The sequence below is a fragment of the Camponotus vicinus genome, unplaced genomic scaffold, assembly GCF_025532165.1.
Source record: "Camponotus vicinus isolate PSW18456_S1 unplaced genomic scaffold, iyCamVici1.0 SCAF_3, whole genome shotgun sequence".
Taxonomy (NCBI): Eukaryota; Metazoa; Arthropoda; class Insecta; order Hymenoptera; family Formicidae; genus Camponotus; species Camponotus vicinus.
Genome location: NW_028141967.1, coordinates 23,578,852 through 23,598,545, shown reverse-complemented (window position 1 = coordinate 23,598,545; position 19,694 = coordinate 23,578,852). Strand labels below are relative to the sequence as shown.

Here is a 19,694-nt window from a genome sequence, read left to right as displayed (position 1 = left end):
AAATATGAAGAACAAAAAGCATATAATGAGACATTATTAATATTTAGAAATGTTTTATTAAAAAATAAGATCATTATTTTATAACAATTTTATATATATAAAATAAAATCATTATTAACAATTTTATATATATAACAAAAATTTAAAACATCATGTAAAAACATCATAGTAAAAACAAAAACTCAACATTTCTCAGACGAAAACTATTATAAACAAGGTATATACAAGAATATATAATTTCAATTTAATTCTTAATAATCAATGATGAAAGCTGTTTTCTATAATTAACTTTGACAGAAATAATAACATAAAAGAGGAAAATCGTTATATTATATTTTTTTCTTCACTGTCATTCTTTTTTCTAAAAAGACCATTTAAAAGCATTATAATTCAAAGAGTTTAAAATTCGCGAATATATTTATGTTCCTGAAACTACCTTCATTATCCTTTAATTGAACTATTGAATAATAAAAAAGTTAAGCTTGGTAAAGATTTAGTCGTAAAATTCTCAAGAATGTTTTATGACTCTACAAAGTTTAAAAATCTTCTTATGTGTTACACAGAAATATTTTACTATTAATTATCACAAATCAGGCATAAACAAGAGATATTAGCATTAGTCATTAGTCAATAAATTTCACCTATATATAATTACTATAACGATAGTTTTCAATTGTGCATGTACTCCACTGACGATAAATTTAAAAAAATCAGAATTTTTATAATTAATATTATAATCAAAATTGTAATTAATATTTTATATACATCTGTGTACTTTTAAGAATAAAATTAATTTCTTATGAAACTTTTTATTCTTTGTTCTCTTTTAAATGATGCTTATTAAAGTAACATATGTCTCTTCGTGATAATAAAAATAATTGCGACTATTGACTTTGGAAACTTCATATCAAAAATAAATTAAATTTCAAAAACCATCATTATTTAATATTTAATATTATTTCTACTTATATAAAAAAAACTCCTGTAACGTATCTGACTCAAACCGCTTTCAAAGTAATCAGTTTGTGCATATCATATTCAATGATTTACTTTTTAATGTATGTACTTTTCCTTTCAACAGAGACCTACACCGCCATAATCGGCCAACCTATCACATTTCGAAAGTTAATGATCTTGCGAGTAATCATACTGGGAAGGTTGAAAATGGGCTTGATTCTCGTTTTGCTGATCGTGAGTCGCTCCGTGGCCTTGAACGTTGACGGCATAGGAGTTATAGTTGACCGTCTCATGGTTAGCATGATCATCTCCAGCACCAGTTTCAACGCCACCTTCGTTGTGACTTGATTGTGGGAACGAGATCACCTTTGGTACCGCAACGAAGATTGGCTTAGTTAAAGTGACCGGATGCGGTACTGGGACCGGATGTGGCACGGGTACGGGTTTAGATACCAAGAGCGGCACCTAAATTAAATTGATTGTTTTTATTTGCAATTTTAGAATAAAATTATTTTCTTCAGTAATAAAAAAGAGCGCATATAAAATACACACATTACTGTTTATTGAAATTGCAATACTAGAAAATCATAATTGTAATCATCGATTTTTTTTTGTCTCTTGTTATAATATTATATTATCTTGTTATGTGAAAAGCCACAATTTTCGCAGCATAAATATAAGATAAAATGAAAATTATAAAATAATATTTATAAAATAAATTTTATAAAGAGTTTTATATATTTCGAACATCTCCACATATTGCGATTTTAATGTAATAGAAGTATGTAACTTTTTTTATCGTATACAAAGAAAATATATCTAAGGTGTTTTTATAAATAAAATTATTGAGAGATTTCTTAATTAATAATTCATACCTGCTGATGCAGTTCCACCGGGAACGGCTTCTCTATCGGTACTGGCACATGTTGCGGTACTTTCACTATCTGCGGCACCGGAACCGCCACAGGATGTTTCACAGGCACTGGAAATGGAATATGATGGGGCACCTAAACGACAAAAAAAGAAATTACAATCATTTATGTAAGAGATAAGTGCAACTAGTTGCATTTACATATAATTACATATAAAGATCAATAAAAGAAATATATCGCGATTCTTATTTTATATACTTTCCAATATTAAAATAATAAAATTATCGTTTTTGTATTACTCAGTTTTGTATATCCAGTTTTTATTATTACCCAGCGTAAATAATCTAAATATCGAAATGCATAGATTAAATTTGTAACATTTATTTGTATATTATTTTTAAGCATCTGGATTTAAAGAAGAGAAAATAAAGTTCTAAGCTTTACTGAATATTTAATTCATTTTATTTCCTTTTTCTCTTATTTTTATATTCTTATTTTTCTCTCATTTTGAAATACTGATATTATATCTGATCTTACGTGCAACGTACTAAGACTAACCATCTTTAATCTTCATGTTTAATTTTGTAAAATAATAGTCTCTTGTTAAGAAAAACTTGTAAAGTATAAATTATTGTCTCAATAAATAACTAATTAGCTTTGAATTGTCATTTTCTTGAAAGGCTACTCACTTTAACAGGATACGGCACGGGGACCTTGATAGCTACTGTCTTGGTAACCTTGATCACCTTGGTTGGCACTTCGTGCAGATGTACCGACTGCGAGATGAGCTTGGGCTCATCAGACCCAAGACCATGGCCTTCGTAAAACGAAGGCCTAGCCGTGGCCGCTGCTGTTGCCAGCACGAATAAAAACTGCAAAGATGTAACGTTGTCGTAAGAGGATAATGAACTTGATAAATAACGGGCAATTTGATATACCTATGTAGCAATTAGTACTGAAGAAAATTTAGGCGATCAGAATAAATAAATAAATAAATTTTAATACGTTTAAATAAATTTTAAATTCCAATCAATATTCGCGTTTAATTAACGATTATCAATTTTTTTATATAACTTGATGATAAATAACAGAATAATAATAATAGAAATAATAACTATTGTACTTTTTTTAAGGATTATTAATTTTGTGTTAGAATAAATATATAAATAAATAAGAAAGAAAAGGAAAGAGACAAAAATATATTAGATTAGTAATATATTATCTTGTAAAATTTAATTTAATTTAATTTTGTTCAATTTTTAATATATGATTTCTTATAAAATATAAAATGGTGAGATTTTGAATATTTAAAATTAATTAAGAATAAATATCTTTTTCTCTCTAAATAATTAGAAATTTAGGAATAAATTTTTTAAATAATTATTTTGATCATTTGTTTAAATTCCGGAAATATTTTATCTGCATTTACAATTTAATCATAATTCACCAAGATAAATTTGACAGTTTATGTTTCTACATGTTAATGTTTTTACAGTTTATGATCGTTTAGGCGCGCGTTCCTATATTTTAACACCCTCATAAATCCTAGCAATTTCCGATAGAAAAGTCTCGGAGTAATATTGTTCGTTTTGTGTAATCTCAAGTTCTGAGCGATCTTGATAACACTATCAAGCACGTTTGTCACAAAGTCGTTGATTTCGTCCCGCAGGAAATGGTTGTGGTTATGGTCTTGAAATCTTTTCGATAATCTTGAAAACTTCTAACTGCGATGAAGAAACTTACAGCTTGTAATGCGATTGTCATGGTTCTGGATGATGTTTCAAAATTGGTCGAGTCGCACTGACTATTATAGAATCGTGGCTATACGATGGTTTATATATGAAGACCTTCACCATGGCTTGATTCACCACGAAGAAAGCACTCACTCGCTCTCTTCTCGATCGGCCGATCTCTTTCGCCCTGGATCTCTAGTCTCTATCTTCTTTGCTTTTTATGATTAGTCCTCTCGTACGACTAAGTGGGTTCAACGGCCCAAAGTAGGCATAATAGAGAGAAAAAACACATCGGTAAAAGGAATCTTATGTGTGTCTGTCTCTCTTTCTCTCTCTGTTACTGGAACTGGGGATTGATAGACATGCATTCACGAAGTATATTTTACAATTAGAAGAAAAGTCGATAATACATATCTTATACAAATATGTTAAATTAATATTTATATTCCTAGTAATAATAATTTTGTTTACATTACACATTAAATACAATATATTATATTATAAATTAAATTAATTAAAATTAAGTAAATTCTTATACAATAATTGCATATTATAAAAAAATGTAATTTAGTATTAATATATTACATATTCTTATATATATTATATAATTAAACATAATTAATATATTAATATATTATCTAATTAAAAAATTTCTCTTATATATACTATATGTTTTTTCAGATATTAAAATATCTTAACAATATCGAAATTTACAACTCATTTTTAAGTTATTTACAGATATATAATGAATGATCGCATGATCGCGCAATTTTTTTAAATAGATCTTTAATACGGAAAGGAAACTAGTACAGGAAATAATAATTTTGACATGTAACTCACGTCTCAATTTCCGGTGATATACATAAGTGATTTGTGGAGAACATTCGATTGAGAGAAGCAAAACGTGTACGATACGAACAGGAGTGAAAGGGCTATCATCGAAAGGCAACGATGGCAGCTTATAAAGTAAGAGGACCTACAATCTGCTTCATCGTTTTTTTCCACTTCAACATTTACTATAGGTACGCAAAAATGCAATTGTTCCGCAAGAAACAACGTTGAACGCGCAAGTTCATTATTGACCAATCGTAACGATAATCCAGTTGGATAACGATAGATGGATCTTGAAAAACGCACAGTTTTCAAATATTTTCCGGTAATTTTTTATATAGAACTTATATTTTTTCTTAATTTATTTAACATAAATTTCCAATGTCTTTTTATTTTATTTATTTTATTACATAATTTAATCTTTTTCTTCTTTTCTTTCTTCTCTCTTTTTACATGTTTTTAGACTAAAAATAAAAAACAAATATTTTTTTATGTTTTATATGAAAAGCTGTTTAAAAAAAATACATTTTACAAAAATATTTAAAATGATTTTAAAAAATTAATTGTTTAATTTATTTATTATATTATATTTTATTTTATTATTTATTATATATATATTATATATTATATATTACTTTTTCAATATAAATTTTGAAATTTTATTATTTACCATCTTCTTCCATCTTCTATATTTGACATAACTTTACTTTTACTTTTTTTATTTCATTTATTTTGATAAATATAAAAAATATATGCACTTTCTAGGTATCATTTACAGGTATCATTTACAAATAGTTTATTTATATAACAGATTATATTACTGAAGTTCAGTATGAAAATATAGCAAAGAGAAACCGAAACCACGAGAAAATTTAAATATCACAAGCAGATTAAGTTAGGACAGAAAATAAATAAAAAATTATTTAAATTAATTAAACTAATTAATATTTTTATAAACTTTTATGTAGCATTTATGTAGCATTTTTAAAGACTATGTTGTTTTTACAAAACTTTTATTTTTAAATGAATTTGCTTATTATTATTAATTATTAATTTAATTATTTACTTATATTAATTTAATAAGTTTTATATAATGATAATTATATAAATAAAACGTATTAGTATATACAAATGTATATTATATATATAAATATATATATATTTTTTTTTATTTATATTTATATATTTGTTTAAGAATTATTATTCTATCATATAATTATAAAAATATTTTATAAAAATCTAGCCGTAATTAAAATTAATAATTATCAAATTTTTTACGCAATAATTGAACATCACGTGCACGAAATATATGCCACATATATACACAAAGTATATACGAAACTAATTGCAGCAATTAAAAACACAGGTATTAGTTTCGATTTCCAAATTAACATCCCATTATTATTAACTATCCTGATGGATGTATTTACCGACTTTCATTGAAAGTGAGAGGAGAAAGAAAGGACAGTGCAGATAATTTTACTTTTGCTTTTGTGCCGAACCGGTTTTTGTCCTTTGCATTCTGTTAAGCTTTGCATGGTTATCGCTTAAGTGCGATATTATTACAAATTATTAATAAATTTTAATTGTTAATTCTATACACACACAAAAATTGTAACAAAGATTTCAGAATTTAATTTTTAATCCTCTTCTTATTTTTAAACTATTTTTTAATTTTAATTATTTACGTATTTGCATAATAAATCATTTACATATATTTATATAAATTATTTATATATATTGTCAATAAATTTTTTATTATTAATTAAATAATTCATTAATTATATTCTTAATTCTAAATTCTAATAATTAATTTCTTTTAAATCAATTATATATTTGTCAAAAATTATAAAAAATTAAGAATTAAAAGTTTATTATTCTATTTTACATTGTGCTTATGTACCAATGTATAATTTAATTTTGTAAGAATTATTAAATCAAAGAACGATCATACGAGAATTCGAATAATGATAAAATCAATTTAAGGTCGCAGGCGGATGCGGAAGTGAATGTGCAAAGTGTATCACTTCCTACCTTCACTTAACTTATACAGCAGAACAAAGGTCTATTTTTACGTAAGTTGCTTTTTCAGTAAAACCGGAGAAAGGCACAAAAGTATAAAATGTACAAATCGAAATTATTGCTGCCTTGATTGACTTAAAGCTTGAAGTTTCAGAAAAATCCAGAAAGCGATTGTTCATAGAAAAATAATAAATAAAATTTAAGAAAATTACGCAACTTTCAACAAAGTTTAAAAATGCCGAACAAAAATGTTTATTTTTGCTAATAATAAAAAATATATTTCTCTCTTTTTTTCCCTATATTTATAAGATATAATATTATGTTGTTATGTGAAGGAATATTTAATATATTCTTTTCATCATAATTATTTAAATTAAAAATAAAATAATGGAAAGATATACTATTAAGATATATTATTTATAAAGAAAGAAATAACTTTCTGTACTATTATAAAAATTATATATATTACTAATATATTATATATATTAAATTTTATATTTCTATAAACCACTTACACATGCACATATAGATTCAAAGTTAACAAATTTAAGTGAAAATAATTTTTTTAAATAGATAATTCGAGAACTAATGCAGCGCGTTTAAATAGATAATTCGAGAACTAATGCAGCGCGTTTACAAAGTCGAATCAATATAAAGTACTCGTGACGACATTTTGATTCAAGAGCTGATATTATACATTCATGTGTAGTCGATTTCTAGTTTGATTGGCGTTCTCACTGCATAACCACAAATTCCAGTTTTATATCAAAAAATACAACTTGTAGAGAGTTAATAATGCTTAGCCTTCTTATTAAAAAATATCTTTCCTGTTTGCTAACGTAAATTGCATATGTCACAAATTATACATTGCAGTATCGCAGGATCTAGTTCTCCAAAATTAATTTTTAAGTTAAAACAATTCTAATTAATAATTTCTTAGAAATAATAAAATTAATATAAAATAATAATAGCATATTATTAAAAAAGAACTTTTATTAAAACTAGATCATCCGACAAAATATGTTGCCATTCTTTTTTTTTATCACTCTAGTACGAATTTTAAAATAAGTTAATTATCAATAAATCAAAATAATAGTTTTTTAAGTGTGATAAATTAGAAATAATGGTGCAGAAAAGAACTTGTTAAGAATTTTTTTTATTACAATTATTTAAAAATACATTAATTCTGAAATTATCAAAAATAAGTTAAAAGTTAATAAAATTAAAAAAGCAATTAATGTAATAATCGTAATAAAATTTTTTGTTAATTTGTAATTACTATAATTTTATATTTCAAGCTTGTGTTATGATAGTTTAGATGTAAATTTAAAAAGTCAAATTTACATAGAGAAAAAGATTCTCAATTTTTAAAGCAATTTATAAATATATTTTTTTAATATTAAAACTTTTTAAATATTTTAAATTTAATATATGTCTTAAAACTTTTTTCATATATTATTTTATACATAATACAATTACAATTTAGACTGATTCTTCTAATAGCATGCAATATTAATGCGGCAGTGTATCACAAGAAATATATATACAGGCGAAATTAACCAAATGTTTATGATGTTATCTACATAGATGGCACCATCTTTACAATAATTGATCGAGAATGTATTTATTAACATAATTAAGTCATACGATATGATATTATAAATAAAAATATGTTAATCTTGTATTAAAGAATTAATTATGTTTGTGTAATTTTATAGAACTTATAAAAGTAACTTAATTTACAAGTTAATTTGCAAAAGTTGATAAATAACAATAATTAACATATACTTAAGTTGATAAATAACAATAATTAACATATACTTAAGTCATAAACATAATTTTTAAAATTTTTATTAAATAAATATAAGTTGAAAAATGTATATATATAGCTTATGCAACTGTATATACAATTATATAAAAGTCTTTTGGAAATGATCAGAAAAGATGATATAATTTCCATTTTGATTTCAATTAAATTATTAATTACTTATGTGGTGCAGACGAAACAAAAATAATATTTTTAGCGTTTACTTTTGATTCTCTGCTTATTCAGTGATTTATCATGCTCTCACCAAAGCACGAGGATAAAAAATGCTAAAAATGTCGCAAACTCTCGCTGATGTTTCGCGAACGTGTTATATCATTCGCGAATCGATGCATCATTCCATCAGGGCATCAACAACGTACATAGACAAAAGCTCTCAATAAAGTGAAAGTCCGCGCGTACGAATCTCTTGTTTCGTTCACAAAGAGTTAGCGACGAATTTTGCTTGACGCTTTTACATCGTGTTTTATGTCGCCTTTTAAAAAAAAATAATCGCCTTTACGTCGTCTTTATGATAAGTCTCGTTGTATCTTGCTAAGTGTTCGCCTTGCACAACCCAATTTTCTTCTTTCAGGGTCTTATTATGCATTATGTTGATTCGATTCGTTGGGTTGATTGCGGTTTCTCGATTTACATATTCCTCTCGATACTTTCACATGTACGTGTGACATCTCGATACGATGTAGTGGATTATATAACAGTTTACATTGAAATGTATTACACTATTTTATGAATAATCAGGAAATATTATAATTATTTATCTCTCGATATACACATACAAATCGTAAGCAGAGATAGTTTTCTGCACGGAAATATTTTTAAAAATTTATTAAATTGTTAAATTATTACGTTTAATTAATAATTAATACAAAAAGCTTCCATTAATTATTATAATTGTTAACTTATTGTATATTTATTTATTTCAAATGTCAATGTTTTATTTTAATATTAAAATATGTAAATTGAAGAATTTACTTTTTCTTAAAAACGTCTCGCATCCATATTTTTGGAAAACAAAGAATAAAGAAATAAAATATAAAAGCATATAAAATATAAAATATAAAATAAAATATAAATTTATAGAAATAAAATAAAAGCACAAAATAAAAAATATTTGCAAATTCTTACTAGAAGCTTTTTTGTAATTTTGTAACACTGTAATCTGTTAGACTTAATATAATTTTCTCTTCATCTTCTCATTCTTTTAACGAACAAGTTTGACAGGATGCCGTCAAAATATTTCGAATTTCGACTAAGACATGTCGATTATTGCCGCCAAGGTTGCGATATTCAACTTTGTTGCTTTGATCGTAAAAGATGTGATTCAACCGACCGATTTTATAGAAACCACATCTGTCTTCATATTTAGCTACATGCGAGGAGACTAGTCGCGTAGAATTAATTTGTATATGTGTTATGCAAGTATGCCGAATTTTAATTAGCTCATAGCTGTCTCATTTTTAATTCGTTTTTTCACACTATTTTTTATGTAAATTATTTTATATAAATATTTTTATTACATTATATATATATATATATATATATATATATATATATATATATATATCTTGATCGCACTTGGAGATTCTAAAGTTATATCAGTGAGTTTCTTTAAAAATAAGATTGCAAAAAATCCAAGTTATTGGCACGGAAGTTCTGATTTTATTATAAAAGTTAAAATATTACAGAAGAAATACAGAAGAATATTACAGAGCCTTTTTCTGGAAAATATATATACATTTACTTTATTTTTTATTTATCTGTATACATTTTTACTTTTTTTGAAAGATATTTATATACATTTACATTTTTATTTATTTTATTTTTCTATTCTTAACAGTTTTAATATTATGTGGTCTTTCCTTTCTACTTCCTAGTTTTCTACGTTCTATTTTGCATTTAAAAATACATTTATCTACATTTGCATGACATACATTTTACATTTAAAGAATATCATTAGATACTCTTTAATTTTTTTATCATTTACTAATACAAGCAATCGTTCATACCAGACTCGATTATTTAAAACGCCACAAATATATGTTGTTTTTTTTAATGATATGTAGTATAGCAAAATAGCAGAAGGACATGCATATGAAAAAGGCTAGCTTGTTATTGGTAAGCTTAATGAGTTGAGAAATATTGATTAAGTAATTTGATTTATGCCTACCATCTTTATAGCATGAGAATTTTATAAAAAGAAAAAATATTCTGTGTGCGTGTGACGCTTCAGGTTAATATAATTATCCTTTACATAAAAACTCCCAATCTTTCAACGATAATCGATTGATTAGCGCATGACGAATTTGTGCTGGCAGGTGCATCCCGATTACGGCAATCTTCTTGATATTTCCTTATTTTTTTCAGCTTTCATATTAAATTCATTTTACACGGACCACATTTCTTATGAATTCTTTAGAGCAAAATTGAATAATAATTATAATTAATATAATATTTGTAATATAATGTATGATATAAAAAATTTTAATTTATAGAAAAATAAACTTATTACATCTGTGAAATATATATTGATGATATAAATTAATATTAAAATATAAATTAAATTAATTTTAAATTAATTAGTCTTAAATGTTAATTAAATTGTCAGATATAATGTTGTGTTTATATATACATATATGATACATATATTATAATACTACATGTGTATTTATGTTATATAAAATTTTGAAAAAAGCTGTAGAAATTATGAAAAGACTTTTATAAGACATGTGTAAAAAACTTTTAAAACAAGACAATTCACGAAAATAAACTCTTCAATTTTGTCTCAAAAATTTCGTATAGTTTAAAACGGACTTTATGCAATTTACTTTCGTATTCTCGAATCAAGAAAGATAATCGAGCAAGTAGATCACAGAGGAACATCAAGATTTTACGCCGAGAAAGAGAGAGATCGTCACAAATTTTAATTTTTTTTTTCATTTTATCTCGTTTTTACTCATGAAAGGGACCACCCGAAGTATTTAGCTTCCGGGTAAGTTTATGCAAGATGTATCCAGAATTTATACATGCATCGATTTTTTCGTGTTTGAGAGGGTTTGATATTTTTTCGAACATGTAAAAAACATCACTATGACAGATTAATACTTTGAAGCTTCTCTCATGCTTATTTTCATTCGAATGGATCAAAATATGAGAAATTCCTAAAGAAATAAAAAGCTAAAAATAATATTTTAAACTTTCCAGTCTCTTTATTCCTTTTAATCATAGATATATTTTTTCTAGTTTATATATTTATATATTTTTCCACAATATTTTATGCTTTATTTTATCAATAAATTAAATAAATTATGACAATAATATTAATTTTTTTTAGAAAATACAACATATATTATAAAAAGTATATTTAATTATTATAAAATTGATAATATTTTTACAAATATATGTGTGTACAGATTATCATTATAAAGAATTTGTATTTTGCACAAATGTTTCTGCTGATTTATGATATATCAAAGTAGATATAAGAGATATATCAAAGTAGATATAAAGAGAATACATTTGAATATAAAATTATAAATTATTAGTTTTTCTATAAGTATAATCTTTTTATATTAATAATTACATATAGATAAAATATTTTTATATATTTATATGATAAACGTAAAGGATATAGTTCAGCACATGTTGCAAAAGAAATATACTGAAAGTCACTGGCATCTAATAACCGATTTATAAGCAATGGCCTTGTTCGAACGACATTTTGACGAATTTGCAAATTTCGGTTTCAGGTTCCTTTATGAAACAGGATCTGATTAAGAAAATAATCGATTGCTTCTCATTTTTAAATCTTCTTTACCCTTGTTTGCTTGAAATTCTTTTCATATTGTTATACACTATTATTAATAATATAGAGAATTATAATTATTAAATATTTAGCAAATAAATTTTGTTTCTAATTTTGTCCGATTTTCTCTCTTTTATTTTTTAAGATATATTAATAATAAATAAAAAATGTACATGAATGCACACATTTATTATTATATATTACTATTGTAATTATTTATTCAATTTATTGGAAATATAATCTTTGATATAAAATACAATGATTATTTTGTGATATCACTATGGGATGTCTTCAAATCACAAGACGTTATTATAAATTCCATGATTAATTAGGAATACTTTTCCAACTAAAGGTATTTATAATAAATAGAACCATCTTCTGTAGTTAAAAAAATATAAGCATGTCATTACAAGTTTTTTTTTCTCTTAATTTAATTTTTTTCTCTTAATTTTATATTAATTTTAATTTATACTTAAGTTTTTAATAAATTGCAATAATGAAGAAATAAAAGCAGTTTGTCGATTAAAAATTAAAACTAATTGATTCCAAAAATAAAAAGATAAATGAAATAGAAAGAAAGAAAAAGAAACAAACATAAAAATAAATATCAAGAACAGGCCATAAAAATATTTTATTGCTCCATTCTTATTTCTTGAAATAATGTCAAATCAAATTTTTATAACAAATTCGCTTGCTAATCATATATCTGATGATAATTTTTTATTTATTCTAAAGTTTTAGTTTTTATTTTTAATTTTTTTCTTTTTTATTAAAAAAATAAAGATTAATTTTGTCAGACTTAATTAATTAGTCTTAAAACATTCTATATTGTAAGTATAAATATATATACTAAGTTTCGTTTCATTCAATTCTTCAAGAATTTCACTCTCGTCTCGATGTTATTATTTAATTCCACATAAATGCAAAAGCGACTTGAGTCGGCTCAACAGACCATTAATCACATCGATTCATCGATGCTTTTTAACGCAGCAGACTAATCACTTAGCTAGATATATAGAATGACTATAAAGTGTATTAAACTAACGCGTTAAGAGAGTAACAGCATCCAATCAGGCGACAAGAAAAATACATCAGCGGGTTCGATCGAAGGATTGATGCAAAAATCTCGTCTCGCGATTGAGATGCAATACGGTCCATTAAACCTTACGAAAATTCGCCGCTCATTTGATACTATCTTTTAAAAGCCTCCCACACATTTTTACTGGAGATAACAGCGAGTGAAATAAACGAGCGCAGCTTAAATCATACCTCCTAAAAGAGAGAAAAAAGAGAGAAAGAGAAAAAGAAAAAATATAGGAAGGAGCGAAAGATCAACAAAGCTACAAAATTCCGCAAAATGGGATTTATGAATCATTTGCATAAATTATCATTATTTGCGTGGATTCGATTCCAGCCGAAAGTGAAGGCGCTCGTTGAAGGATGAGCATCTTTCTTACAGGGATGAGGACAATGGAATAACATCGATTCATAGACAACCACCATTATCACCCGACGTTTTCTATTCAATGATTTTGGAGAGCAGAGAACGAAAGAAGTTGGCCCAGTCAATTAAAAAAATCTAGTTCTACCAATGCCACGCCGAATTGCGACACGCGGAGGAAGATCGTTCGAGAAAAAGAGAAGGACTACGGACTCCGGAGTATAAAAAGTCGAAATGTCTCCGGGCAGATGCTCAACTCATCGCCCTGACACCACATGGCTAACATGAAGCTCCTTCTGATCACGTCCGTGGTAAGAGACTGCCTTACTTCCGATATCGTCTCAACCCCGCGATTGCGATTGAAAGTGTCTTTTTTTAAGTGATTTAATTTTATTAGTGACAATGATCAACGCATGATGTGATTAAACCGATTAAGTGAATTAAGTTTTAAATAAATTAAAATTTAATATTGTGTTTAATAATAATTAATAAAATATTTTGAGAGAGATATAGGAATAAAATAAATTTCTTTCACATATAATGTAGTAGAAATTACATTTAAAAATTTCTTCCACAAATAATGTTTGTAGAGTGATTTAGTTCGTAACAATTATCATTATCATGACGTTATCTTTAAGAGATCAAATTCATTCTGTTTATAATAATGACAATTATAATTTTTAGTATATTCTAATAAAACTAATAATTATAATATTAAATTCATTTATTGGAAAAAATTTTTGAAAGAAAAAATTTATACATGTATATATAATTCTATTATATTATATTCTTTTTCATCAACAATTGCATAATAAATTAACTACATATAATTGTTAATAATTATTATTTTACACATGCTCTCTCTATTGAAGAATTGTTTTATTTAATTATTTTAATTATTTAATTATTTATATATTATTTATATTATATCATTTATATATTTATGTTATATTATATATTTATTATTATATATTATTATATATTTATTTAATTATTCTTATTTTTTATAGCAATAAATTTGTTATTTAAAAAATTATTAAAATTATTAATATTTAAGAAGACTACTTAAGAAATAATTATAAATATCACGTTTGCATTCTGTGATTTTTCAAGAAGCAGATAAAATTATCGTTGATAAATGACACGTGGAAATTTGAATCCGATGGATTCTTGAGTCGCTCGCGCGTTCATTAAAATGCATAGATCCTGTGTCGATTTCATAATATTTAAATTTAATTACCGAGATCGGTGTAAAATTGCGTCAAGACGAAATAAAAGATAATTTAGTCTAGCTTGTCCGCAGCTATGTAATAAATAATATAGAAAATGTAATAAATTTATTAAATATTAAAATAATATATACATTTGCATATATATATATATATATATATATATATATATATATATATATATTGTATCTCCTTCAAACTATCCTTTAGGTCATGTATAATATAACATCTATGGGTTATTTTAATCCTATCGATCATATATTTTAACAATAGAATGGTTTCTAATCGATAAAAAAATATAAAATTAATGTTTAGTTTTAACTTTTGTTGTATGTAATAATTTTCTACAAATATTAAGTAATATTTGTAAATTTTTTTCAAGCATTTTGAGACAACTAAAACTGCTACAAGACATTGTGACTCATATGTGACCAGGAACAGAATAAAAAAAAATATGATTTGCAAGAATTATAAATGTTTCTTAATATGCTAATATTAATATGCTAATTGTATGTTTTTAGATTTGCTTCGCGGCAGCTTTAGCAGTGCCGACCGATAAGCAGAAAAGAGAGATTCTACCGGGTGATCCGCGCTACGGAACCGACTATCATCATCATCATCATCACCATCATGAGCACGAGAACGAAGTGGAGATTTCGAAAGCAGCCGGCGGCTACGTAGGTTCTTTCTCAGAAGACGCAAAAGCTCACTCCGCACAACTTTCGTCGTCCTATGGACCGCCCAACTTTATTCCCGGCAAACCTTTAGGCTCTGATTATCACACATCTAGCGATACTATTCAAAATCCTGTTCTCCAGGTGCCAGCTACCTCTTACGGAGTACCTGACATTCAGGTAAGATGACAATCAAGAAATTTATCGAAATCATTTAATCGCGAATTAAATAAATTTAAACATAATTTTAATAAAAGAAAGATTAATAGATTGTAATTAATCAAGTATAATATTGAAACAGCGCTATAAAGTTTTATTATATATATTAAAATTATTAAAATTAAGACTGATAATGTATTAAAAATTTTTTCACATTATTATTCTAATCTTAAAAAAAAATTATGAAAATTAGAAACATATATTATATATCTTATATTATTATATTATTTAAATTATACAAATTAAAATTGCTCTAAACACATATTACAATCATTAATAAATTAAAATCCATTTTTAATTTATATATTACAATCTCTATGAATTAAAATCCATTTTTAATCTACATATAATAATCATTAATAATGTCTTAATCATAAAATTGCTTTTTTTATCAATTACATTAAATTTAACAGAATTGATTAATGAAAACATGATACAGATTATCATACTAATTAGACTTTATTTTTTCGTTGAAGATCAACAACAATTATGCCGAGTCAAATGAAGTCAAATCGGATACAGTTATCCAGGTACATGCACCCGCTACAATCATATGTACTCGCGATTATGTAACATTACTTTCTACAAGTTTATACATTAATCCATAGAAAATATCGCGGTTTTTCTCATCGAATTAATATCTATCAAAATGACCAAAATGTTCTCGCAATCCATCTTGCTTTTTGGTTTAATACGTAATCGATTACATATCATTTCGAAAAACTATATGAAGATATGAAGAAACTATATGAACTATATGAACTATAAGAACTATATGAAGAGTTTCGATGGCTAGACAATTATTGATAAGGAGGTAACTATTGAGTGAGTATGTAAAAATAAAATCTTTCCCGCGTTTCTAAACAAGTGCATGCTATATATGCGAAGTAAAGAATATTAACTTTTTTCCACGCTATCACTCAATATATAACAATAATAACAATTTAAACATCACATTATGCCATTATAATTTTAAGTATAAGTGTATCAAAATAAATTTAAAAAGATTACATGACGCATAATATTAAAATTAATATTATAATTTTTGTATTATTTGTTTCAAGAATGTAGAAAGTGTTAATTATTATTATAAATTTAATTAATATTTAATTTAATCAGAGTTATTTGAATAATTTAAAGGCCAACTTAAACTCCGACTATCAAGCACCAGCTGTTGAAGCGTTCATCACTTCTTACGCCGCTAAGGTAGGCATTATTCTATAAGTTATAGTTTTGATAGCATAATATTAGAATAAATAAAAAACATAAAGCATATTAATAAAAATGAAATAATTATAAATAATTTACTATTACTGAACTTAATGAATAATTATAAATAATTTAATATTACTGAATTTAATGAACTAATTTATTAGCATCATGTGTAATTATGCATTCCTTTACTTTCAGGAGGAGGAACACCCACAGACCTCGTACGAAGCTTCCGAAAATGTACGATAATTAATTAAATTAATAATTATTTATTTAATTGAAAATATATTTTATTTATCATTATTTATAAAAATATTTTTAATTTTACTAAGCCTTCTAATATTGTAGCATTTACATTTTACGTTTAATATATTTATTGTTTGTATGTGTATTTTTATCATTTTTTATTAACATTTAGTGTAACTTAAATTTTTCTAGACTAACACCCACCAACAGTCTGAAGTTGAGATTAATGTGCAAAAGTCCGTTATTCCTGAAGTCCATCAAGATGTTGTTCACCAGGCTGCACATCCAGTCTCCGTTCCACAGACTGTCTCTGTGCCGCAAGTGAAGGCAACGACGGCTCACGTGCCTGTCAAAACTCAAGGTGAGCGTTGACCTATCAAGAATTTACGATAGCGACGACAAGGATTTACGGTTCCTGCCGAAGAATCTAAATTTGGTCTCTTGTAATACCAAACGTGTGAACATTCGCGTAGGATTATATAAGATGTTTTAAAAAGTTTTCATAGATTTTGGAGGTCGAATCTTCCTCTCGCGTCGAGGTCGTCCATAGAAGTCACGTAGAAATATTCTAATGCTTGACTAATGCCGGGATAACACATGACACACTTGTTATTTGTCACAGTCTAAATAACTCTGCTTTCATCGAAGATAAATGCAAATGTATGCTCGACATGAATATTAATCGTATTATATAATTAAAGATACAGTTTCTCTAATGTACAGAATATATTTCATGGTACTGACTCTTTTCATATATGTTTCAACAGAAATTTATATTTCTCTTTACGTTTTCAAAAATTCTTCATTATTTCTAGTATAAACCGTAAATTTTTACAATATTAAATAATCGAAACTCAGAAAATGAAATTGTGAAAAAAAGATATTTAAAATGAATGATTATAAAAGCATTTTTAACTAATTTATATATTTAATCACATAATAATTAATATATTATCTTTTTTAGATTTTTTTAAAAAATTGAGAAAAACCTGCTTGTGTGTGTGTGTGTGTGCAGTTAACTTTTCTTGAAAAATTATAAATTTGGAAAAAATAAACTCATATTAATATTGTATTTAAAGATTGTACGCAACTATTACAGAAATGCCACATGAATACCAAAATTATAAATTATTATGAATTATAATATAAATTTTCAATAATTTTATCTATAATATATAATATTTTATTTAACAATATTTTATCTAATGTAATATTTTATTTTACATTAGATTAAAAATTTTTATCATTATTATAACTCATTCTATTCATAAAAATTAAATTCAATAAAATTAATTAATAAAAATTATTTCATATGTAATATTTAATACTTTAAATAATGTATTTTTTTGTTTCAGAAGTCCAACACAGCTTGCCTTCTTACACCTCTTCCATCAATAGTTTTCCCAGTTTCTACTTTTCATACCCCTCGTACAGCAGTATACCGGTGAAGACTGTGGACCGCCACGTACACGTAAAAGTGCCCCAACCATATCCAGTACCAATAACCAAACACGTAACATACCCCGTCCCTGTTCCCCACCCTGTCGAAGTTCCCAAGCCTTATTATGTTCGCGTGGCCCAACCTGTCCCGGTGACCGTGAATCGTCCATATCCCGTGGAAGTGCCTCGCGCAGTGCCATATCCGGTTCCCCATTATGTCAGAACCAACGTTCCGGTCGTTCAGCAGCAATCCATAGACGTTAAGGCCAGCAATCCGGTCGAGGGCTTCTTCGAGAATGCCCAGTCGACGTTCCAGAACGCTGCAGGCAATCTGCCGTTCCAGAACCCGTTGGAGGGTTTCCAGAATCAGATTCAGGGTTTCCAGAATCCGTTCCAAGATTTGCAGAATCCGTTTCAGGGTGTTCAGAATCCGTTTGGGGGGTCCGAGGGTTTCCAAAATCTTTTCGCGCAGCTGCCTTTTCTTTCCTTATTCCCTCCCCAGACGACCCAACCCCCTGCCCCGGCTCAGGTCAGCAACGTACCGACCGCGAACAGCGCCGATTCGATTGCGATTGAAAATCCAACGCTGAACGCTGAGACCACAGACACGAAGACTGTCGTTGCGCAACCGGCTGTCACGCATTACGCCAGACTTCACCAAACCACGCAGCCGACATTTAAACCCACCACCACGTGCGTCGGCTGTTCCGTTTCCGCCACTCACACCACCGCCAAACAGGAACATGTGAAGTCTAATGGTGACGCCAACGGTGGTTATAATTATTAAAATGTTTATCTTGTAATTGACACTGAATAGACTACTGGAATTTCTCAGTGGAAATGCCAAATAATTATTCAACGCGAGAATATATTTCTAAATTAGATCTCTACTGGATTGATTGAAAACTTCGTTTTTTTCAACAGTTGATTCTCATTGAAATTTAATCCTTGGATGAAAAGAATATTTTTAATATCTACGATTTATTCGAAACTCTTCTCCTTTGAATAATTTAGAGGAATTTTTAAATTATATCGCGATACACATAATAAATAATATAAATTTATATTTGTAAACTAGGAGACAATGCGTCTAAGAATTAAATTTCTTCATATTTAAATAAATATAAATATACCTATTTTATTAAACCTCTCGATTTTCTATTATATAATTCCTTTGAAAAATATATA

The 19,694-nt window shown here is 26.4% G+C and overlaps 2 protein-coding genes across 2 annotated transcripts; one reads left to right on the top strand and one right to left on the bottom strand.

The window, feature by feature from the left end:
* Positions 1-931: 931 nt before the first annotated feature.
* On the bottom strand, positions 932-3,607 carry LOC145968008 (uncharacterized). Its single transcript, XM_083093175.1, has 4 exons — positions 3,573-3,607; positions 2,519-2,701; positions 1,833-1,964; positions 932-1,422 (listed from the first exon to the last, which is right to left on the bottom strand). Exons 1-4 carry the CDS (start codon positions 3,591-3,593, stop codon positions 1,126-1,128), a joined length of 633 nt encoding a protein of 210 aa, XP_082949301.1. The 5' UTR covers positions 3,594-3,607; the 3' UTR covers positions 932-1,125.
* Positions 3,608-13,696: 10,089 nt separating this feature from the next.
* LOC145968006 (uncharacterized) lies at positions 13,697-19,347 on the top strand. Its single transcript, XM_083093173.1, has 7 exons — positions 13,697-13,797; positions 15,237-15,569; positions 16,085-16,138; positions 16,749-16,814; positions 17,019-17,060; positions 17,259-17,427; positions 18,422-19,347. Exons 1-7 carry the CDS (start codon positions 13,762-13,764, stop codon positions 19,291-19,293), a joined length of 1,572 nt encoding a protein of 523 aa, XP_082949299.1. The 5' UTR covers positions 13,697-13,761; the 3' UTR covers positions 19,294-19,347.
* Positions 19,348-19,694: the final 347 nt, after the last annotated feature.

Excerpts from the sequence above, each read along its gene's own strand:
- LOC145968008 (XM_083093175.1), bottom strand. The coding sequence starts at position 3,593 with ATGACAATCGCATTACAAGCT. Across the intron at positions 1,965-2,518 it reads CCGTGCCGTATCCTGTTAAA|GTGCCCCATCATATTCCATT; the intron begins GTGAGTAGCCTT and ends TTTGTCGTTTAG. Across the intron at positions 1,423-1,832 it reads CGGTGGAACTGCATCAGCAG|GTGCCGCTCTTGGTATCTAA; the intron begins GTATGAATTATT and ends AATTTAATTTAG.
- LOC145968006 (XM_083093173.1), top strand. The coding sequence starts at position 13,762 with ATGGCTAACATGAAGCTCCTTCTGATCACGTCCGTG. Across the intron at positions 15,570-16,084 it reads ACGGAGTACCTGACATTCAG|ATCAACAACAATTATGCCGA; the intron begins GTAAGATGACAA and ends TTTTCGTTGAAG. Across the intron at positions 17,428-18,421 it reads CGTGCCTGTCAAAACTCAAG|AAGTCCAACACAGCTTGCCT; the intron begins GTGAGCGTTGAC and ends TTTTTGTTTCAG.